The 25,457-nt window shown below is 40.4% G+C and overlaps 1 protein-coding gene and 1 long non-coding RNA gene across 7 annotated transcripts in view; one reads left to right on the plus strand and one right to left on the minus strand.

Annotated features, from left to right (window-relative positions):
• The window catches only part of SK (small conductance calcium-activated potassium channel), a 171,390-nt gene that overhangs the window by 64,889 nt on the left and 81,044 nt on the right, over window positions 1-25,457 (minus strand). For 2 of the 3 annotated variants that reach the window (XM_046632477.2, XM_046632478.2), the window contains one exon: window positions 2,090-2,488. In XM_046632477.2, the coding sequence (XP_046488433.1) occupies window positions 2,090-2,488 (399 nt within the window). Of the gene's footprint in view, window positions 1-2,089; window positions 2,489-23,355; window positions 23,851-25,457 lie in introns of those variants that run through there. The other variant, XM_046632479.2, reaches the window with a different exon arrangement.
• LOC124221992 (uncharacterized) overlaps window positions 1-25,457 on the plus strand; it is a 167,386-nt gene that overhangs the window by 44,451 nt on the left and 97,478 nt on the right. The gene's annotated exons all lie outside the window — the stretch shown is intronic.

The raw sequence follows: 25,457 nt of genomic DNA on the forward strand, positions 1-25,457 counted from the left end.
TTAGAGTCGACGAGGATTCTGGGAAACGATGGGATCGAACGAATTTCAGCCTGCAGGTGAACATTGATTGTACCCTTTACTTTTCCCACCGGTTCACTCGGAAACACGTACGTGATCAAATTTTTCGCGAAAGAGGATCAAAGCGAACGCGTGTAAAAAAATGTTTAAAGTCAATCGCTCTGTAGTGTTGTATTACATAATATAATTTACAGGTGCAGACTAATTATAATTTACGCGAAAAAAAAGTACCGTAGGAAGAGAAAAAGCTCTGTCTACTAAACGACGGTTGTTATAAAACTAATCAGAGAGTTCTGATGAGGACCAAATTGTTCTTTCAGCTTCTTTGTTTTCCTTTCTCTCTCATTCTTTGTACTCTTTCTTTATCGCTATTCGGATGGGCGATAATTGCGCGTTGATATCAAAGAAAAGCGAATCAATTTCACCCCTTTGATTTGATCAGACTTGACGGTTCAATTGTCCAAGATAGCGTTTCATTCTTCAACGATACTTTCTTCACTCGAAGCGAAAGTTTCACAAATAGAAACGTGGCAAAATAAAGTTCGAAGAATGTTTTGTCGCTGAAAAAATGAAACCCTTCTATATATGTGACTTCCTCTTCTTTTCCTACATATTGTACCCACCTATAACTCGGAAGGCTGTGGCGTAAAATCGTGCGGAAGTCTCGTTAGGACTTAATCCACGCGGTGTTTCGCCGGGGTTCGTGCATCAGCCCCTCGTTCATGTGGATCGCGATAAGATCGGTGAACCGGAAATTGGCGTGTTATAAGAGCATGTCAAGATTCCAAGATATGCCACGTAGGCTTTTAGGTATTCGCGACTATTTTACACACTCGATTGCTATGCGGATCGTGAAATTCTGCCTATTCTTCGTGTCACGCCGTAATGCAGCAGCAGATTTACCCTTGTTTTTTCATCGCTTGTAAAACTTTTCTCCACATCGCTATATGCGTGCCAGTAGAATCGCGAACGTGCTTTCTACCGGCTTCAAACTTCTCCCATCGAATCAATATTCAATTTGTTAACTCGGCACCGGCATCTTACATGCATAACATTCGTTCGAGTCTCACAGAGCTTCCATTTGAATGCAACCCGTGCAATGTATACATTCCAGGCAAGTATGCATCCGTCACAGAACCAACTCCACGTACGTCTAGAAATTTGTATTACGTATTTATAAACTACAGCTATTGGAGCACAACTCTAAGGGACTGATAATCCTGCATAAATCCTAGGGAAAAATTGTGACTTTGTGAATATTGAATAATGCGATGCGTTTCTTCTTCTTTTTCTACTTTATCTTAAGATTTTGGAAGTATCTAGAAATAACGATTATTCAGGATAAATTCATAGAATATTTTAGGACGGTTTGAATTATAATTACACTGATTAATACTCCCATTATTATCATTATTATCGCCACTGTTGTTGTTGTTGTTATTATTTAAGCAAGTTCCAGGCTGTGAGAAACGAAGGGTTCTCATCAGCGTGCTTGAATAATTTATTATCAGTTCTCGCTATTCCCGGGTACACACATAATGTTAAAATTAGAAAAGGGTATGCGAATTTCAGTTTCTCAATGTATACACAAGTGTGTGCTAAAAGTTTTTCTTTTCCCTCTTCGTTTACAATTGTAATATCCAGCCTGTTTGTAAATTAGCAGATCTGACTTGTAGCAAAGTAACCAAAATTCTGCATCAAATTTAGCGTAGAAAAATACATTCGAGCTGATCTTGCGAAGACGGTGAAATATCAGGTACTCTGTGACGATTGCGCTTCAACTAGGAAACAAATGCACATAAAAGTGGAGGAAGATTGTCGAGAGAAAAAAAACCGAAATGTTGTAAATCTCAGTTTCCGACGCGTTTAACGATCGTAAATAAAACAAGTGTACAGTGTACATATATATATATATGTGAGTGTAGTCATAAAGGGGAGACATAAAAAAAATAGTTTCGTCTCATCGATGTGCGACGTTTCAGCAGTAGCGGCGTATAAAAAGTAGAAACTTAAGAGCTTGTTTAAAGAAAAGGAAAAAACTCGAGTAGCAACTGTCGATGAAATGACTCACCTTGGTGTAGACCCCGGCACTGGACAGCTCGTTTTCGATGACCATGACGATGATGCCGAACATTCCCATGACGAGAGCGTAGTCGCTGATGCGCTTTCGCTTCTCGAAGAGGGCCTTCCGGCGGCCAAGGCGGTAGCCAACGTTGGGCTTGTGCTTGGAGGCGGGCCCTATGCTGCCGCCGGAGGGACCCTTCATCGAGCCGCCGCCGAGGCCACGCTCCTCCATGTATCTAGGGTACTCTGAATGGACGCCGACAAGGGCTATGCCGGCGTCTTCGCCGGCGCCCCCGCCGGGTCCGGCACCGGCACCGCCGCCGCCGACGCCTCCAGGGCCTCCCGAGACCCCACCGCTGGTCTTCATCGCGCTGGGAATCGACAGAGTCGAAACTGGCTTCCGCAGCTGGAACAGGAAGAATCGCGTTCAACTTACGATCTACGACGAGGTCGCGCTATTTACGAAAACGCGAAATAATCCTCCGTCGAAAATCGGCCGATCGCCTCGACGACCTTCGAAGTGACGAGGGAGCGTGAGGGGATATTTTTTTTTTCTCTATTCCATCGCCTCCGAAACCTGCCACGTGGAGGGGGGGGGTTAATTTTGATGTATTAAGAATTAACGGTTCGGAAAACGTTTACCGATAATAATAATTAGCCATTCATTAATTTTCGAGATGTTGGAAAGGTTTTTTCGCGAAGTGCGAAATACCCGTTTCCGCTATCGCGAGACACACGCGGAAATCCCAAATTTTTTTTGTTTCGTTGCCTGTGCCAATGAAGGTGGACTCGTGGTTCATTTGTCTTTTCTCGGACACTGAGCCATCCACGCCAGCTGGTCCGAAAAACGAGGGTGCAGAGTAAGGTACTCACTAGGCGGGACAATATCGAAACAAATTCTACAACGCGTGTAACTTTGCGAGGGAACAAATTCGCCCGACCCAATTGTCGATCAAATCCGTGCACAGCGATGGTACATCTGGTTTCTCATGATCACTCATCGGCGTTCCATGCCCTTGGAGGTAATTACTTTTCGATATGGACGTCGTCCCATTTTATGGTCCGGTGAAGATCAAGGGTGTAAAAAGGGAATGGGAGTTGGGCTCTGGGGTGTTCGGATAAAAACGGTACGATTGAGGGGGGAAGTGAAATCGAAAGAAAAAGAATAAAAATAAGAAGAAGGAAAAGAAAATGATCTTTCGGCAAGTTTCAAGCCGAGTCTGATTGAGGCGATGGCGCCTAGATTTTCGGTTCACTTAGGCCATGGGAGACGAGCGGGCGAAGTTTGACGGAGGATCGCAATCACGTTCGTGCATCACTTTGACGTGACTAAGCGAGGATATATGTAGGCTATTTCTATCATTCTAAAATATTGTTCTAAGGACTATGAAAAAGCTGCAAGCTACGTTCGTTCATAGATGTAATTTCGAGTGCTTTATGTACGCTGTTAGGTATATGCTAATTCGTGCGACGTGCAATTCTTTGGCGGTTGCATGTAGGTACTGTGTTTTTGACGTACACGTTGGTACAAAGAGAGAGAAAGAGAGAGAGAGAGTGAGAGAAAGAGAGAGATAGAGAGAGAAAGAAAAGAGAGAGAGATTCTATACATATACATTGTACGCACATGTATTTTATGCATACGTGTGTATATACTGCCTGCACGGAGAACTCTAATTGTTCGCTTTATCGTGGTAATTTAAACTTCCTAGGTAATTACAACGTCACGCAGTTCTAGTTGCGCGCGGTGACTGTTTTTATTTCTTATCCATTACACAAGCCGCTTTTGCGGGTGTTATAGCGGCTGCTGTTGCAACTAAAACACCGCGGTTCGTTTAATTCCTCCATTGTATTGTACATCTCACTGTTTTAACGGTTGATAAACAAAAAAAAAAATATTATTTAAAACTGTTTCGTGGTGCCGTTGAGTCGTATAATACAAATGTTGTATACCTACCAAAATGTGTTAAGTTTCGTACCTTTTCTTCATTCATCCTTAAAAGTCTTCTCGTACTTCTGTTTTTTTTTTTTTTTTTTTTTTACAATGGTAAAAATTAATCATCGTTATATATTATTTGCAAGGCTGGACGATATCGGTCGATGATAATTAAGAAAGATTATTAATGAGCCTGGAACAAAGTTTCCTTTAATTTTCAATTCGCAGGGGGTAGAAAACTTTCATTTCTTTAATTCGCATCTGGTCTTATTGAAGAGGAAGTAATTTTATCGCCCTTCTGGCTCGTGTACCTACGTATATATAGACGCCGGTCATAAATTATATTTGTCGAGCCAAAACCGTGGGCCGTAGGATTCTTTTTTTGCTTTGCGATAAGAAACGCGGATACTAATCATATTTCCGAGCGCAGAACCAGATACCTGTATACCGGTATAACCTGCTTCAAGGTGCAGCGACGGTTTCTTACAGAACTTATACAAGATTAATCGCCTCTGCCACCTTGAGGAAATTACCTTACGGACCCCGAAGGAACGAGGATGCGGAGACAGGTGCGTTTCTTATCATTAGTGAATTAATCACTGTCTGTCTGTCAAGCTTTGGATAATTCCGGTGCAGCATCCTTTCAACCAAACAGACACATCGGCACACCGTTGCGGTTACAGCGACGTAAAGTGATTAGTTTTTGTACAAATCGGCGAGCGTGTGATTCTTTTTCGAATATCATTCGGGGGGTGGGGGTAAGTTTCTACGAGAATCACAACCGAGAGCGAAAGTGCAAAGAAGAAAGTAATCGCGGAGAATACCATCAACTAACGTTAAACAACGCGTTATAGAAAGGTTTAGCAATTGGTTCGCTGTGTGGTATAAATTTGTAATCCAACGAGAGGGTTCTTCTTTATTCCCTGCACTTAATTCCGCGAGGTTGTATGGTCAAGGCGCTGCGGGATGAAAGACTCATACTGAAGAAAGGATATATGCACTAGCGGTTGCCTGCACAAGGAAACTTCAGTATATATTTTATAGTAGATGCGAGAATGAAAATTGATTATTCGGCTTGACGCTGTTCTTTCGCCCTTCACTTTGGTCCAGTCTGTGCGAAACATGCTCGTCTTTCCGTTCACGTTCTTTCCTACGTAAACTTATACGGTCAACGGCAAGGGAATAAAATCGAACAACTTTTTCTACCCTCTTGTTTTCGAATGCCAAAACTACGCAGCGATGAACTCGGGCTCGTGTATGTTATACTTTGTAATTCGATCTATGAGTCGATATAGGATACCTGTGTCTCACACACTCGTAAAGTTATGCAACGGAGCAGCGATTCATGCCTGGAAGTTAGTCCGCGGAATGTCGTGTGCTTCGTTCGTTCGGCTTGAATATCGCCTCTGTGGAGGGTGGATCCAGTGATGGTGAAAAAAATTTGATTTACGGATCGCCCTACGGTTTCTCTCTTTCTTTCACTCTCTTTTCGATCCGTATACGCGCGTCTCTCCCAAGATATTCGCCTTTTCTACTCGTTGGAAAAGCCCAAGAGAAAGAAATGACGCCACGAGGTGAGTATGCAAAATTTTTAATACCCCAGACGGATGAGCTTATAGAGCCGGATAACTTGATACCTCTTATTTTTTTCTATTCTTTTCCCTCGAAGCGATAGAAGCTAATTTCAATTTCTGCCGAAGTGCAACACTTCGTTCGAATGGTTTCAAACGACTGATCTGCGGAAATTGTACGATATCGAATTTTGAATGGTGGTGAATTTTCAAATTGTGATGCTTGAAAATTATTGTTGTATGGTGAATTCAACTGCTCATACCTTTTGCTCCACCCTACCTGGATCATAAAAACGAAAAATTTGAGTTAATTAATGAACGACTGACGGTGAAATTCAATTTTAGAAGCAGATAAAAATTTGCATTTCAGTTTGTAGTTACAGGCAAGCGTTTCCACGCTTTTTCCCATTTCTGCTTTTGCATATTCACACACATAAACACAGGCTCGTTGGTACACGAGCATAATCTGAATTCACGTGCAAATTGGCATTTTTTTTTTCGCTGATCAGACAGTCGGCGCATTCAGTTAGTGTTTTTTTATTGCCTACGCGTCTGAGGGGCCATTCAAGGATTAGCTAACGCATTTTTTTGCAAATTTTTGCAACCCACCCCTAGTGATAACGATTGGTAACGTTTGCTCGTTTTGCCGACTTTTGTCAATAGTTTATCGGATAATTGATTCATTATCTGAGAATGACAGAAATGCCATTTACAGTCACATCCTGATCAATTTACTCCTACTTTATTAAATGTTAATTATTATTATTTATTATTAATACGCATTAAAATGTTTAGGAAAACGTGAATTCATTATTCAATGGGTATTAAACACATTATGTATTGTTTTTCTTCTTAAATGCATGCAATAAACATTACATTTACTAAGATATTATTATTGAGCAATTCAAGCATTATTTTTTTAAAACATCCTTTTAAAAAAAAAACTTTCATTTTTCTTCAGCAGGCTTTGAGAACGCACCTCGAATTTCCTATGTTAGCTAACGTTTGTCGGGAATGCCTGCTATTACAGGGTAACATTTGATAACGTTTTTCTGTATGTCCTACCCCTGTTTTAGCATTAGCTAATATTTGAATGGCCTCTGATCACAGTGCTAAAAGTGAATAAGAACCGAGCTAGAATAAAAGAACTGTAAATAAAAATAACTTTGTGTTCGACTTTCAAGTGCAAACATTTTATACGAAATATGTTAATTTCATACATTTGATGTGATGGAATTTTATATTTTCGCACTCGTTACTGGGCTTTTTCTTTTTCACTTGCGATGAAATTCGTAAGACGAATAATCCTCGAGAAGAAAAAAAATGAAGTAAAAAGTGTTTTCACGACCCGAAAGCTTTGCGATGAAACGATTTTTCGGAGGGCATTATGTATACGTGAATATACGTGGGTTTAAAGGTCAGCAAGATATATCGCAGTGTCGTCAGCTCGGTCGTCATGGAGGTTACCGCGTGCGAAAACAGGTAACAACGTCGTTAAAAGTGACGGTGATGATTTTTTTTTTTTTTTTTTTTTGTTCCGTCTTTTTTCTTCTCATTTTATTGCTCTTACTTCATAAATTGTCACGGCAGGATTTTATTTTTTAACGGAGTGCCCAAGCTGTTTTCTCTCCGAGAGGTTTTTTTCGAGACAACTCGAAACGGCGGGGAAACAAAGCGAAATCTCGTCGTGTCGAGAGCGATTCGACCCCGGAGACGAGTATCTCCGCTTCCGAAGTTACTTTTTGTTTTTCAAGAAGCTTCTAATTTCCCAGAAGAGTTTCTCGAAACTGAAGAGAATTTATCTGCAACCAAAAATCAAAGTCTTCCTTTTATCCTCGATTCCGCGCTTCTGTTTCTTCGGGGAAGTTTACTGCAAAATATACGAGCCTTAAGTACGATATATGTAGGAAGGCTGCCCTCGATCAAAAGAAAAATGTCGAAAATCCGACCCCACAGATGCGCGTCAGAAAAAGAGCGAGACCACCGTCAATCCTTGACTCCAGCTGCGGACCATCTTATCCGATAAATAAAATAACTAGCTTTCCCGAAGGAAGTTTTATAAATTTTTGAAAAAGGCAAGAAACTCAATTTGTATTTTTGAATGAGATGGTTTATTCCGGCAAACCGATGCGCATTATTTTCGTAAATACGATAGTTGATAAAATCAGCTCTACTATCTAACTCTAACTTTTTGAATAAGTCAAAATCTTGGTTTAGTGTCAAAACTTCATGATTAAAACTACGAATGATGTATGAATGTTATCTAACGTATAAACTACAAAAAAGAGGCTGGCGGCTGTGAAAAGTTTGCACGCGTGTAATAAATTTTAATCACAGTCCATCAATGGAAGTATAGAAAATTCGTTATGAACAATATTTCAGCATTTTTTATTCGACTGCTGGTATATTCGTAATCTGCAATGACGGATTGAACTTTCATGCCGTTTGATCGAGATATCGTCGCGGTGCGCGGTGAAAGAATTAAAAAATAACTACTCGCTGCGTCGTCAAAAATTTGCAGAAGACATTTACTTTTACGTACGGATTATTATTTTTACAATCTGCCTGGACATAAACCGCGGTATAAGAGTGAAACTCTATACGCTTCACAAACGTTGACGACCCCGGGCGTTTTGCCGGATAACGAGGCGGCCGTAATTTACACGATGTTACCAAAAATTATGTCTTGCAGCGGCGCAATTTTTCAGCGAATGAAAAACTCGCTTCTGCAGCTGAGGTAAAATCGTTGATTTTATTTTCAGAAAATATTCCGCTTCGCGCTAGGGTGAATTTTACACAGGGATATGTATATTCGTACGTACAAAAACATAACCCAATTTAACACCCGCGTGATTCTTGTACCAACAATATGCTGATTGTGAGTTATACCACGAAATTTTTCTTTCCCGTTTATACCCTACAGAAATGAATTTAAGGCTTCTGATTCTTACAATTGGTTTGAAAGACTTTAGGCTCGAGCCTTTGGCTGTGAGGTGTGTCCTGCCTTTTGTTGCGTAATATATTTTCCTTCTCTTTCAACAATATCAACCTGTAGCGGCAAAATGCTGACAAAGAAATAATACCAATTCGGTCAGGCGTGTGCGAGAAGCCGCTGAAGCACGATGGCGTCTGATTATCGAAATTCCATTGACATATTTCGTTCCTCTTGAGCTTCCGGGTTCACGAAAGTCGGAGTGAAAAGGTGTTCACCGGTTTGAGAAGGTTGATAAGTTTTTACGTCAGTTTCAATTCCAAGATATCACTCGACCACATATCGCGGTGATTAATCAATTACCAGAAGTTAATTACAAAGCCGGGTCGTTATCGTTGCAAAGAGAGCGGAAAGTAGAAAAGATGGAGCCGTGAGTGTCGGGCAGACCTTTTAAAGGCTTCTGAAACCGGAAGAATAGGGTGCTGACCAAGTAACGGAAGGAAGGACGGAAAGGCGTTGACAAAGAAAGCATTGTTCGAATGGTAACAATCGAAGAAATTCAACAAAGTTGACCGAAAATCTTGGCTGAAACGTCGCGGAAAAGCGCGACGGAAACTTATTATTATTACACCTTATAACCTGTACAGACAAACTCGCAAACGTGCTTGCGGAATTCTCGTTTAAAAGCGGGAGCGGCGGTGTGAAAATCACCGCAAAACTAGCAAGACTATGTAAGACAGCGTGCCAGAGTCCACGCGATAATCTTTCGCCTCACGATTACCCTACTTTTTGAATTAACCGAAGGGAGAAATTACACCGAGAACCGGTTACAATTTTCCCTTGTATTAACAACGTTTCTTCGCGTTATCGACCGCCTTCGGTATAAGATATCCATTGTCTTTTTAAGGTTATTCCTGTTATATTCCACCATTTCGCGAAAGCGGAAGTCGCGGTTAAACGTCGTCGTTGTGCCTTGGCTTTTAAAAATTCATCAAGTCCGGTGACCAGGTGATGATAATAATAATAATAATAATAATAATAATAATAATAATAATAATAATAATAATAATAATAATAATAATACCAGGTCCGTTTCACTTGTCACGCGAACTACACCGGATATATGTATACCCTAAATTATCCACCGGTTTCACGGAAATAAAACAAGCTAACGGAACAACGACGAAGGGGGTGGACGTGTGACCTACCACGAAAGCGGGTCGTCGTGAAGTTACGTAAAAAAGTAGGTGATTAACGAATTAGGTATATTACCCGCTTGGGACCGATTGAATTAAAGTAATTATTAAAAAATTTTGAACAAAGTATTAGGCCTGACGATGTTTATTTATTTTTTCAACACGATTAACGGAGTTTTGGGGAAAATTGTCAGAATTGCAGGTTTGCGATCTGCGTGTAATCTTGGACGAAAAGTAGCGCTCCCTCTGTCCCGATAGAACGTCGTTGGTACTAAATCGGAAGCATGGGTCGAAGGTTCAAGGATTCCAATTATGTCGGACAGATTGGATTGTCAGTCCATGCACCGGACAACTGGATACCTATACGATCTAGTTTCATATCAGATTCAGGTGTATACGTTGCCCGACCTCCTCTACATATTCCCGATTCGAGCCGTTCTTTTGGATCTTCCTCTACGTTGACGAATCTAGTTCACGTCGTCATCCTTGAATAATTTACGTCAGCAGTTTTCGAATTATCGTTAAAAAAATTATGAAGGTGCTCGCTATTTTTCAATTCATTTAGTAAGGTTCGGTGAAAAATTAAAAATTTATAATTAACGGTGTGCTTTTGTTGGTGAAAAAAAAAAAAAAATAACCGTTGATATATCCAGACTGTATATTGGAAAATATTCGTGGTAGCTACCATTGTGCGGAAATGCTTTTGAGAAATATCAAATGAATTATACTTCTTCGTCGATTCTTGGGGCATAAATTATGGAATTGTTGGAACGTCGAGCGCCGTTTACTTTCCTCAATTTATTCGCCACTTTCCATTGTTTCGGTCAATAAGCACGAGGTTTGCGGTGGGCGAAAAAAAAACGGAGGCTCGTGTTATGAAAGCACCCAGAGAGGCAGAGCATTGAGGCTTTTATCAAAATAAAATGCGGGGACGTTAATAAAGAAAAAACGAAGGAAGAGACGGAGTCGAATGAAAACAAATGCAGATAAGGTCGGAGTCCGTACAACGTTTAACATTTAATGAAACCGTTAAATGGAACCGGTGTATGTCCGCACCACAGGGTTTCTTGTGTGCTGATATTGAAAGTAATCGAAATTTGCATTCACTTTGACGCTTCAGCTCTCCCATTCCTAACGATGCGAATCGTGCAATTCGGGATAACTGACGAACCATGGGGTGGGATACAAAAATACGAAAGGCCAAAACGTCGACGGGATGAAATCCCGAAAGTCAAACTACCGACAGTTAAAAACGTAGAAAGACCATAAAGTACGAAAAGACGACTTGTAGAAAAATAATAATTGATAACGCAATTATGTGTAAATCAATTTATACCGACGTTGTTTTTTTTTTTTTTCTCGAAAATGACCAAGATTACGAAGGGCAAAATATTGAATTGCGAAAATACCGAAGAGTCGAAAAGTCGACTTTTCAAATGTCAGACTCGTGCCTTTGTCGAAGATCTACGAATCCGAATTTATTAATGACCACTGACCAAAGACTCGAAATCCCGAAACCCGCTAAATACAGAACGGCCAAAATGCCGAAAGGTTGGCTGACGTCAGAAACACATAATATATAATATATTCTCTGCAACGACACACGTATCCGACGGCCGGTATCTAGTAGCATCTAGCACAAGTCTAGGCAACTATAACAACCGTATTACGGCCCTTCGGCATTCTGGCCCTTCTGCATTTCGCGGATCTTAATTCTGCTCCTTCTGAACTTTGATTGTCGACAACTAATTTTTATCAATATAAATATCAATTTATCTTATTATATTTATACGAAATAGTCCTTACCTAAACTATGCGTAATCTTTTTATTTTTTCGGGGATTTTTATACCCAGCGATACTGTGCTCTTACTAATCTGTACCTATCAAAAAGTGATAGTTTTCGCGGTGAAAACGACAAGATGCCAGTTTTCGTAAGAAATCTGAAACGCTTCTACTTTTCGTAAGAGGCGTCGATCCATTGTAACGAATGACGACAATTTCAGGCGTGGTCGGAAGAATCGAAATCACTTTGATTCATCCCTTCAATAGCATTCTCACCCTTAATTATGAGTGTTAACTACGTCGCATCGCTAAGGGGTCCGCGCTCACCCTCAGCAGATTAACTCAATCTCTGCACCTTGTTTGAGAGAGTTTCTTTTTGTTCCTCGCTGACGGCGAACACTATTAATCGAGTTCAGCGGAGGCCTAGGGGTTTCTAAAACCTGTAGCATCTTCTATGTCGCTTACAAGTTTGTCAGCGGTAGTGAATCCTCCCCACTTCAGCTAACTCTCAGATAATCAACTTGAGCGACCGTCCTTTCATCTGTACACTGCAGGCTTCCTCCAAAGTTGATTAGCCTGGACCCTTTTTTCGTAGGGATGAGAAAAAGAGCCGATAAAGCGGCTTGGACGAATTGTCAGGCTAGATTTTGGCAATATTATATTTTCTTGGTGTTTGATTTTTCTTTCGTCATTGCGAAAGAAAGAATTGTAAATTCGTCACGGTTGGTTCATCAATATTAATGAATGCGATAGTAATACCGAGGTACGAGAACTCGGTCACTTTATCAGGGACCATCACGCATTTTAGTAATTTATTTCGTTTTATTAGGATTTGTGCGCAGAAGCCTTCCGCTCCCAGGATGGCTGTCGGTGAATGGATTTATGGTTAAGATCCTTTGTAAACTGGTCACGAATATCACGAAACTACGAATTGCCGGGAACCGAAGTTCAATCCCTCAGCAATAAACTGAGCCAAGATCAATTACGGTGACCTGTAAGAAGCTCCCGATGAATTTCAGGGCACGTGTTTCTTTCGCAGGCCGAAGGCAGGTGGAGTAGACATCTTGAATTTTCAAGTACCACGTGCGCCCTATTACACAAGTTTCTTTTGCAAAGAGATATAACATCTTTTTTTTTATAGCATAACGTAACATGGTTTATTCTTTTCAATTCATTTTTTTTTTTTTTTTGCTGCAATATCATATACAAGTTTTCATCTGGATGTATTCGCATATTTACCTGCATTGTGCGTTATATTTTTCATGTCTTGAGCAAAACGAAAGTTTCATAATCAAGTCGCTCGCGGTTCGCCCCGCGGCAAGTGATTTTGTTCAGCATGACTGGCTTTCGCATTAAAGCCAATTCCATATCTCATACCTCATCTTTGCTTCTCTCCATCGTTTTCCCACCCGCGTAAATACACCGCGAAAAGTAAAATGAGGCAAAACAAACTTGTGGGAGGAAAAAAGTTAGAAGCATAAAGGCACAGCCTCACCTCCGAAGTTGGATTACTTCTCGCGTTTGTCGTTTTTATTTTTGTCAATGGACAAACTAATTTCTGGACTGCCGCCTCACACTGCGGTGCATCGATTCGATTTCGTTCGTATATCCTCGTCCTTGTGATATTGGAACAGCGGAGATGAGAGTTGGTCCATTAATTTTATTCTATTGCTGCAGCTAATATTCCGATACACCGAGGGAGATTTTCAATTCTTTTGAAACTCAATTTACTTTTCGAATCGTCTTGTTGGTATACCTACCTATACGCAAATGGTAGGCACGTGAGGAAATGCAGGGACTCTTGACTCGTCCGACTCTCCGAGCTTTACGTTATTACAGCCGCTGCTCTCTTTCCCGACTATCTTTCTTCCTCTCTCTCTCTCTCACGCTTTCAGTCGTTTCCTTCTTTGCCGACATCCCCTCACGGCTCAAAAATAAAACTATTCTACATCTCCTACTTGCCTCGAGTACTATAAGCGAGCTTTTGTGGAAAGTTTTCTTGTTTCTCTGGGCGTACATGCGGTCTCCAGTTCATCGTATACTCTTTTGAATTTTCCCGAGTGGTTAATTTGGTTGCAAAAACCCACCGGCAAAATATTTACGCTCACCAATGTCAAGTGCGCTGTAACATTTTCATTATGGACCATAGCGTGATTTGATCTGTACATGCGATATTATGGTCATTCAAAACAGACGTAAGCAAAGATCATCGATATTCCGCGAGCAACAAGTGATTGAAAATCGATCGATGCGTATGAATATTCTGCTTGGAACACGGTCGCGTGCCTATAGCTTTTCCGAAAATTATTGGCGTCGGGAATAAACTTAAAAGGGTTGATGAATATTCAGGGACGAATCCATAGAACGTTTCGTTTGTCACCGTGAACTTCGATCTGCTCTCTAAATAATGCAAACCGATCACAAATAGCCGTAGAGAGCCCGGGCGCTGGTCGATCGGGTCGTGAAATATATAAACGAAGGTCAGCCCGAATATCGAACAGTGTGGCCACCTCGGTATTAGCGAATTTAAGAACGGTTGCAGAATTAGAATCAATTCAAAAAAGTCGAGGCAAAAAAGTATCGAAGAAATTAAATGGCTGATAAGACCAGTTTTTTAACACCTGCGACAACTACACTGATCCTCATATTTCTTATATATATATATTGATCGCTGTGAAAAAAAGATGTATGGCTGTAGGTAATCCCGGTTCTGGAACCATTGTGCGGAGTCGGGTTTTTGGTGAAAACGAAAAAGCGGCGGAAACGAGGCGATATGACTCGCACGTTTTATGTTGGATATGTTTTTGCACGTCGAGCTTCGTGTGATGCTTTCTTACCCTGACACACCAGTATTACACATGATGTGTGTATCTGCGACCGCAATTCTTTTCAACGATGAAGACTTTTTCGATCTTTACGAAATTTTCGTTCCCCCCTTTACGGTTCATAAGAATTCGTTTTATCACCTTTTAGCAGAGAAACGTCGTGGTTATCGCGAATACGAAAATATCTGCTGATAGGCGATTGAACTTACGTGACAAATTGTTTGTTTGATAATTCGAAGTGGGTGCAAGAGTGATGAAAAAAATGCTTACGCAAAAATCGTATCTGCGATCCAATCAAGTGTGATTGTTTTTATTGTTTTCTGCTTATCGACAATTTCGAAAATGCAAAATTCATGTTGCAGTTATATTTTGATTAGGTTTGCGAGCTTAGCCCCTGTTGTCTCCTGTACCTAACTGTTTGACAAATGACGATGAATCGCAAACTATAGCGAGGTGGGCTTAGCGCAGACGTTGACGTCTTCATAGATCATACATTCATGTTTCATGCTCGATTTACAGACACGTATGCGTTCTATGTATGCTTGAACGCCAGTTGGTCTGAGCGCTGAGTGGAAGCTTTGAGGGTCTCAAGGAAAGGAGGGTGAGACGAGGGAGATACGAAGGGATAGAGAGATAGAGAGAGAGATAGAGAGAGAGAGGCATGAGAAAAGGGGTCCGCTTGTCCGGGAGACTCGGAGGCCCTTATCTCTCTAATAACGCTTTACATACAAATTAGGAAAATTAAAGGAACGAAATGAACCTATGTTTTCGAAATTAAACCAGCACCAGATACCATCCGCGTGCTCCTCTGACTCGTCAAGTTTTACTTGTTTTTACGATGCATCATCGTACGCTACGAAACGAAAGCAATAAATGCCTGCTCACCTGCCACGATGCTTCAGGACCGACTGAAGCAAGAATAATTCTCAGATCTTATACCGCCATTTTTCCAAGGCTTTTCTTTGCATCAGTGCTGTTCGAATCTTTCCGTAAATTATTTCCCTCATTCTCGCTGCAGGCGTAATAATTTGTTAAAAAATTCACACCTGTCGAACACACAAATTTCAGGATTAATAATTAATAGCTCCGCAGGTTCGAAAGATCCGAACTCCAGTTTTCAGCACTTCGACCGAATGATCGAATCGAGAGTAGGTACGTTTCGTGAGGTGCAACTCGACGCTTGTCCTGATTCTACGAGACGTGCGACTCTGCCGTTGTAGATATAACCCGCCGAAAGCAGTTTCCATCCGCTGTGTCGGTGAATTTATGGGAAATGGCCTCCGCAGTTTGAAAGCTCTTGACATCGGATGATCGCCTCGTTCTTTACAACCCACGGTAATTTCTGCGACGCCGTATAACCTTTTCATACGCATTCGGGGGTGAGACGAAATTGTTGACGAGGGAAGGACGAGTCTATAACAAACTCCCTGGGCAATAATAACGCGAGGGAATAATAATTCATCATTCGGCAATCAGATCGATGTATAATATACGCTAGACACGTGCAGTTGGTTTATTCCGATCGGCCAGAAATCCAATTTCTGGCCGATCGGAATAAACGAGAAAAGACGGGAAAACAGGCCTAACTCAACGACCTACTATTACGTAGGTTTCTTTATTTCAAGAGGGGCAAACTAGCTTCGCATCGCGACGCTTTCCGGCGCGGCGTCGGGGGAATAATAACGAGCGGGAAATTACTTGGTTGTAGAATAATTCATCGATTACCTTCCGATCGTTCAATTTTCTCACTTTTATCATCGATGCGCAAAATTTCGATTCACGTCCATGGGCAACGGGGTCTATATACAACATAACACCGAGGCAAAAATATTTTCGAACAAACTCCGCTTTTTATGATCTTGAAAACGCTTAGCGTGCAATTGAGATAACAGCGTCAACTAATTAGCGCCTAGCTAGGTGCACTTAAAACGAAGTTAACTACACTCTGGTGACGTAAGCAGACCACCAAGTAACGAGTCGACCTCTTATATCTGGGTCTCGCAGATGTACCGAGAAGCCGAGAGAAACAGAGAGAGGGGAAAGAGAGAGAGACACGCAGAAACAAAAGACTGGAGAAGGAAGAAGAGTTGTAACCATGGAAACTCTCACGTAGACGCCATGTCTTCCTTCCTTAACCTGACCACCATAATATCGGTTCAAGGTAGCTTCGAGCTTTGTGACGCACGGTAGAAGAAAGGCATCTGGTTCATTTTTAATGCTCGTGGAACTTCGTTACGCACGCAAAAGATGGGAGGATGAAAGCCTTCAATATGGGAGGTTGAAAAATTTCGAACTTCGATCCATGAGTCTTTCATATCCGTTGTTTCACTCTGCGCTTTCTTAATTTTATCATCAAGTTTCATGAAATATGTTAAAACTTTGCTCAGCCACATTTCGAACTCGTTGTGTGAAGTCGAATAATAGCGATGTGTCATTCATTGGTTTATCTCTCGAGAAAGTGGAATTTTTTTCTTTTCAAGTTGTGAACATTCGCCTTCATTCAGAGAATTCTTGTGCAGATATAATCATGAAACAGTGATGTTTGTACTACACGATACAATGGGTTATACAATGAACTGGATATGCAGTAAATAAATGTCTTTCCTAAGATATTTGCTCTCGTGCTTTTCGCGATTTCAAAAGAAGCGTCGAGGTCAGTCCTCAAGATTTCATGGCGGAGAGAAGACAAAAAAGAAAAAAAAAAAGACAATGTCTTGTTCAGCGAGAACGAGAACCGCGGTACTTTTATACGGTCATAATTTTATTTTTACGTTCATTTCTGTTTTTCTTTTTTTTTTTTTTTTCCCCACCAGAGAAATCCGAGTGTCGTGAGTTGAATAAGGGTCGAGTTTCAGCAGTTTGCAACTAAAATTGCACCATTTTATCTTCGTACAGATAAAACGCGGGTGGGTTATGAGTAGGTATAGGCTTTATATCAAGTCAGTTGGTGTATAAAAAAGTTCTTCTCACAATCGCTCACGGCACAGAGCATCTAGAATTACAACAGCTTATACAGCTTATATTGTTTTTGATCTACCCCCGACAAAGTTCGATACTCGAATTACAAGATTAACCCCAAAACTCTTCGGCGGCTCTACTCGTGCAGTTAGCAGGCGTGATGGATGTGCCTCCGCGTAATGTATACACATACACATTTCATGTACATGCGTGTGTTTGCCTGTGTGTGTGAGTTATCAGAAAATCCTGAAACGGTCGAGAAATTCTGGCGTCGATTTATATTACATCACGTTATTTTTTTCTATCCAACTGTGTATAATCACCTTGGCAAAGATCAATCCTCATCAATCTTGAGATCAAGTAGAAATTTTCTGCATTATCCATAGTTTGAGCGCATCGACTCTCTCTCACTCTCTCTCTCTCTCTCTCTCTCTCCCTGCCTATTTTTTAATTTCCGCACACTTTTTGCACTTTCGTTGAATGGTTTACACGAACCGCCAACTTATTTTACCGAACGGAAACGAATCCTTCCGCTTCTCATTCGGAAAATTTTGTTAGCGGCTTGTGGAAATACAAGCCTTATAGAATTTCTTCACCGGCTTGGAAATCTTGAATACAATTCCCTGCTTTGCAAAACTTTATTCCAAATCCTCATACAATGTATTTTCGCATTACTGATTCAGCTTGTTTTTTTCGGTATTATACGTACCCACATTGGGAAAAATCTTTTCTTTTAATTTTTATTTAATGTTGAATTCACCTTTGATCGCGAGTTTAAGCAATAGGAAAAAATAATATTAATGGGAAAAAGTTGAAAAAACGAATACACGTTTCGGTTGAATAAACGCGCACTTGTGACGGATGGACAAAAACTTCTACACACGTGCTTCGTGAATTTTATTGTTCATTTTGACGCATAGAGTGAAATATTCAAAGGCCTTCGGTGATATCAGCCAAACATTGAGAGGCAGGCTTTATAATATTTTCACGAGATTGATGATTCCGAAAGGAAAAGGATACGCTTCACGATTAGGTTCCAGCTGTGCCGAACTGACGCAGATCAAAGTGTTGGGGGGGGGGGTAATTCTACCGTGTGTGAAACGTGTGCGTATTAATGCTGAGAAATCTTAGTTGGCCACGTTTCGCTATTAACCTGATAAATCAAGCCTCAATCTCGTTGCCGCGATAAATGACGTTAACCAAACAAGGCACAGCCTGGAAGTACGATATCGGGCAAGTAAGTATAACGATTCCGGGGTTGTGGAGAAGTCGTAAAGTTTTGTGCTCCAATGTACCGCCACTGTTCTCGCTCCTGGTATTCCCAGCATGCAGCTTGTAAAACGAACGGATTTCATCATCTGATCGAAAGGCGAGGTGCGTCGGTTATACGCCCTGAACTGTGAGCTGTAAACGTTATACGAGCGAAATTGCGAATCCTGCGGGAATACTCTGATCCTGTGTACGCGAATAATCGTGCAAGTAATACACGCCTGACTGTAAACTGCGCGGGGGTCGAATGCCGTTTGATATTGATTTTTCACGTGTCCTTCGTTGAACCGCTGTGTGGATGTCATTTGACACGCATCAAACGATTGAGCTCATGAACCGAACGCGTTAATGCGCGATTTGAATCGCCGAGTATTTACAGGGGTTGAAAAATCCATACTTGTCTCTCATTCCAGTCTTCGACGAACTGCAGTTCGCATCGAGGCTTCGCTGTGCTTTCAGAATCCGTACAGACAGCGGGGAAAATTTTCTCCAAGATCTGCAGCATCGATAGACTTGTCATTTTCATGCACGTTTAAATAAAACTCTTCGTCGTGGGTAACAGCGTCGAATACCGCACGGTTTTCTTCCATCTCGCGTAACCTTGCGATAAAGAATCGAGACGTCGTGCCAAGATGGAAGCTTTATAAAGTACATCTAGTATTCGATATTCAGAGTGCGTTTCAATTCACATATCTAGGTACAAGTCACACATTTTACAAATATATGATTTTCGAAATTGCACTCTCTCTATAGTATGATTGTGAAAAAATAAAAAATTTTACCAAAAGTGTTTGAAACTTGAATAAAACTTCCACGAAAAGAATTTATAAAGTGAAATTTAAAAGAAAGAATCGGGCAGGTATGGAAAAATTCAATCCGTTTTGATAATTTAGTATGAAGAACTTTTACCGTATAAGGCAAGAATGAAATTGCTGCGACAGCAGTTAACTTCTCGGTTAAATTTTATGGAGATGGGAGAAAATAATAGGTAAAGAAAAAAATAGAATTGGCTTTGAAGAAGTTTCGAGCTGTCTAATACACTTCATCTTCAATGAATTTGCTACCAGTTCTGGCACAAAACAAAGGTCATTTCGTGCAGATCTTCACGGATTCGAAGGATGCTCGCAGTTGTGAATTGATGGTTATATCTTCTTGCCAAAATTATTCAGCTACGCGTGACATTGAAATGAGAATAAGTCGATCGTTTCTAGTCCTGATAATTAATACGATCCTGGTAGTTGAAGAAAGTCGTTAGAAAAATTCTTATTGTACGCTGCTGAAATTTTGTAGACAGGTATATTCGTGGGAGAGATTAACGAAAATATTTTTTTATTAATCTTGGTATATTATCAAAGTCTAATTTACTGTAACATAAGCGCTAATTATATCTTCTAATTTATAGAGATCTTACATCAAAGAATGCATACTTTTTAATTCACAATTCAGTGTCTCAAATTCTAAAGATAACGATTCCCTCTGGACGCATGTTTTCGACCTAATCTTCTATCTCACAGCTCACATGCAAAAAACTACTACCAGATGACTTTCTTGCGATTAGAAATGTCAATTAGCTTTTTTTCAGGCAGGATATCACTTCCTCGATATTTTGAGTAGTAAAAAATACAAGGTGCGTATAAATTATAAATCTCACAAGTACGATGACACTGTTACGATTCGTACTCGTGCTCTTAATAGCAGGATAACGTTTACATGTTTCCTCGTAAGAGCTAATCAAACGTGCCTACCAATTTGAAGAAGATATTATATAGCGCTATAAATCATACTAGGAAGATATAATATGAACGTTAGTATGCAACAGTACTGATAATAAGGATAACAATAATTTTGTCGCAGTGAAAAATAACCTCTGAGTCAGTCCCAAGTAAGAGACAAGACGCGTTCGATGGTTTTGAAATTCAGGAAGCATCAGTAATCCTTAGAGCAGCTCAAAATTCTCGACGCTTCGTGTAGGGATTTGATTGGGATAGACTTTGATTCCCGGCAATTTACGTTTAAACACTCCAGAACCGGTAGAAGACGAGGCGAGATACTCGTCCTTACGCGACGAGAAACGCGCGGGGATATAATACAGATGAAGTGGGAAACAAGGGCGTTCGGTTCAAGGCTGAGCAGGAGGCTTGAATTCTCTGAATGTACAGACACAGAGAGGCGTAAGAGGGTTTCGAATTCAGCCCCGATACCCTCGCGTTTATCAATTCCTCGACGTTAAAAACCGAGGCGAACGTTAATATTGAACCATTCGGGTACCGCCGTGTGTCGGAGGGAGAAAGAGCTAGCTGCCTTGAAGGCTTTCTTAACTTCATCCGGTACGGACAGCCCTTCGCTTCCTCTTGACTATCACTTATTCATCGCAAATGTGATAAGGGTAAGTCCGGCACCGTGGGATTCCCCTACCGACAATGAAGGGGTGGATATCCATCTCCCACTTTCCGTCTACCGACAACCTTGTGCCGTTATTAATCGCTTAGACACGATCCTCGAATTTCTGCAACCGATTAAACTTCTCTATGATCATATTATATGCAATACGTATATATGTGTTGCGTTGATGCTTCGTCTTCGATTGCTGTTATTTGACTAATCACGGTCTCGATTTTCGACCCTGCCAAAGATCGATGCACGGTTTCTTCCAATTTACGTTTTTTCGTGCTCGAGCTTTTCTCTTTTTTTTCCATTTATTTACATCTTGACGCGCGTCGCCCCATCTCGATCTGTCTTTTATTCTTGCGAATCATTCGGCTCGTCTGACAATGTAAAAGTTTATTGTATTTGCAGGAGTTGAATCTCATTCCAGTTTCATGCCCCGGAATCATTGTTAGGGGCTCTCAGTTACACAACGCGCCGATTCGAGAAGCGATACTTGTTACGCTGCTCGACGAGGGGTGAAACCGAATTAAAACGTTTCCGTAATTTCAAGTGTATTTTTCCTTGCTTTGTTCTCGTTCTTTCATTCTCGATCCCTTTTTATACGACGTATCAAAAACGAGTCAGAAGCATGGCAAGATACTTTGTGATATTACAATTGATGAAAGAGTTACGGCGATGAATTTGAATAGAATGACACTCAATGGGAGTATAACAATTTTATATAATAAAACTTGAGTCAAATTGAATTCAACCCAACTTGCCTTGAATATAAATTCTGTATAAATTAACTACGCGCTCGTCCAAAATAATCAATTCCAATACTGATAAGTATTTTTTGGATTCTTATTTTCGCCTTCAAATTTATGAAATCTTCGATCAAACGGCCGCTAAGTCTCGCTAGAAAAATCGTTCAAAATTTTCTTCAATCTCTTTAGACATCTTCAATGATACAGTTTTCCCGCAATGAAATTGTCGTTGATGAATTCAATCCGTCGTCTATCGGCGCGAGTTGCAGGATGATCGCGAGTCTGACCATTTCGTGTAATATACTATCAAGCAGCACAACGCGATGCACTTGCTGCAAAATCGAACCGCGTATATAGTACACGATGCAGCAGGCAGACCGATTAGGTTTAATGCAATTGTGAAACGGAGATGCCCGCATGCTGCTTCGAACTCGGGGCTTAACCGAAGCTTTTCGAAGCGTTTTCCCAACGTAATCTGCTCATCCTGAGGTTTTAATTAGCGGAAAAGCTTTGCTTCGATATATGCGACATATTGCTTTCTGCGAGGCACTGTATATGAATTTTCTTCTTGCCGGTTGAGAGGAGAGAAAAATTGTTAACTCAGGCAGTCGGATGGTCGAAGAATTCTCTTTTTGCTCAATTAAAGTCGCATCGTTACTCCGTCTTTTTTTCACTAGCAGCTTCGCTGACTTCATTCGATTGAAAAACGACCATTCCACCACCTTCGCTCTCCAGCTGTTGTTTTCTCTCTCTCTCTCTCTTTTTATTCTTCTTCTTTAATAGATTTTACCTCCATGTTTTTCATCGACTGCTGCAAATCGTAGAGATTTACCAGTTTTATTTTTTGCATCAAACTTTGATGATCTCTTTGACAGAATTTACCGATTCGATCAATCGACAATTGTTATGAACAACCATCACGTTTCTGAGGAGAATATAGAGATAAGCTATAAATGCGGAGACGAAGGGAAACGCGATGACAGTAAACAGCCCAGGAGTTGAGACTTCTCAAGCAAGTTGGTTGGTGAGGTAATCTCGTTAGTAATAAGTAATATTTGTTTTGTTAAATTGAAATAATGGGATTAAGAGTTTTTGCGGCAAGGTGACACTTTTCTTTTTTTAGTCTCTATAAATCTGTAGATTTCCACGAAATAGATATACGAATCTCATTACGTCTTACGTTAACAAAGCGGTTTTATATATTGTGGAAAAGTTTTCCTCTTGGATTATATTTTCAACTTATAATGAAGCTCTGTACGGTTACAAGTCTTTCACTGATAATACGAATCAAGTTTCCTTTCGGTACCGTGATTGGTTATTAGTTGATGAAACTAAATTCCATGAGTAACTTACTTATGGGGTGATTAAAACGGGTTTATAACCTACTTTTAACTTCGTTTGAATCTTTCGTTATATCGAATACACGTGACGAAAGGTACAAAGCTTTACGCAGTCGATTTAAAACCATTTTAATTGGTGCAAAAACAACTCGTCGCGTTCTTGTAACATTATCTTATATTGTTATAACGCAGACAATGAGGATTACATGTTTCAAAGTAATTGGCACGTGTCTCATGAATAACAAGGATTTGTTCTTGTTTTTTTTTTGTTTTTTTTTATTTCACTCACCCAACGAGCGTGCTTGATTTAAATTATTATAAATTTATTATACCTTTTGGGGAACATTTGGGTCCGCCGTCTGGTTTCACGTGAGGTCAGCCGAGTCCGTCGAGGCACTGCAACTATCACACTGTAATTCTGTTTGTTCGTAACCGCAATACTCAGCACCAGCCGCGTCATGTTTGAGCAATTGCATTTCAAAGTATTGTTTAGAAGGGCACTCGAATTCGCTCATTTTTAGGTATGTGTTGATGCGTCTGTATTTAACGATTAAAAATGGAATTGGTATGCTTGTCGTATGAATTTACTTCTCTTATATCCTTTGTAACTTTTGTCGCGCGAGGGGATTGCTAATTAGTTTTATTATTTTATTTCTTTTTCTCTTTATACTATCACTACTATAATCGTTAATTTTAGTTTTATTTATTTAATTATTCACTTTCGTTTATTCAATTATCTAACAAGCTTCTTACAATATTCACTCGAGTATTGAGAAATAAATGTATAATTTCATATGTATATGTAAATAGGGTGGGTAGCTATATTTGTTATTATAAAGAGAGAAATATTTTAATATAACGATTAGGTACTGAGGAAAAAATCTATTTAAATCTTCAACGTTTATTTGATTTACATTTATTTATTTATTCATTTGATTATGCCGTAAGTTTTAGATGCACATTACTTATCAATTCATTTATCAATTCATTTTTTTACTTATTTATGATCAAGTTTTCAAATTTTAGAATTATTGTGTTTAATGTTATTATACCGTTATATATATAATTCGTATAGGATTATTACATGATGGTGGCTTAAATTTACGTTTGGCATTAAAATCAAACGTTATTTCAATCGTTATTTTCTCCTGACAATATATTTGTCTCAACAGTTGACATTTTTATCGCTATTTAATAATTGTTACGGCCACTTTATTATTGGGGTTTCATCAATAGTATCTAGATTCCGGTAAATTCGAATGAAAATGCCACGTTATCCAGAAAATGAATGTTTGTATAGCGGTTTGCCTTCCATTGCTGCATATTTACATAATACGGCCCGAAGCTAATTACAAAAGTACCAGATCGTGAAATGAACACACTCCACAGCGCAAATAGTGTATACGTATATTAATTATTTTATACGGTGGTAATTTTTCGTTTCTTTATATATAATTATTATTTATTCCGCGCGTACAGATCGTCGAAACGAAAATATGAGCAAAGAAAAAATGCAGTAAGATATTAACGACGGGTCGTTTATTCAAATATCAATTCAATTTATGCACCGATTAATTTGATTACGTTCAAGATAATTATTCGGCGCCCAAGGGCAAACAGTAATTTTATCAAATGATTCCTGAATTTGTCGAAGCATCTTTTTATATTATCAACATTTCGAGGCGAGGGCATATCGGCTCGAAATTTCGCCAACAAGTTTCTTCACATCGTAAATCCGGCCTTCGCCAATGAAATTGAACCAGTTGTGAGGTGCGCTTCGATAGAAGCGCACAAGTCGCAGACTCCCATTGAAATAATGTTTATCTCCAAGTCGCAATTTAACACTTATAACTTTCATTCTGATATTTCAATGAAAATACAACAACACTGTGTACGAATGTCGTCGGTGAGAGCGCAAAACTACCGATCTATCTTTAACATCAACGGTGAACATTCTCTGGAGCGTTGATCGTCGAACATTAATATTTCTTCTCCACGAATTTGGCCGACTCGAAGCGGAGTCGTTTTACTTATTTGCAAACAGATTGATACGAAGAAGATTTTCTCCCCACCGGATCAAACGCTAACCGAATTCATTAGCGACCGTGTAAAATAGAGGATTCCAAAAAATAATTCCACCCATGAAACTCCGCCTCGAATCCGACCGTCTCAGCAGCGATTCCTCACCCCGGAGGAACCACGGACGACTGAACATCCCCCGCATGCGAGGAGTCGGGAATACACACGGCAGACAGCGGGGAGCCGGTCCGTGGCTTGCGTCCGCCCACCCTGACGCTCCCGGTGTGACTGCGCCGCGCCTCCGACGTCCCCGTTTCCACCCCCGAACCTGCTCCTGGGGGTGGCAGGACAAGGACGCCGGCGGAGAAGCGGCCTGTTTTCACCCCCCCCCCCTTCACGCCGCCGCTCGTCCTTC

Source organism: Neodiprion pinetum, chromosome 6 (assembly GCF_021155775.2).
Source record: "Neodiprion pinetum isolate iyNeoPine1 chromosome 6, iyNeoPine1.2, whole genome shotgun sequence".
In the NCBI taxonomy this organism is placed as follows: domain Eukaryota; kingdom Metazoa; phylum Arthropoda; class Insecta; order Hymenoptera; family Diprionidae; genus Neodiprion; species Neodiprion pinetum.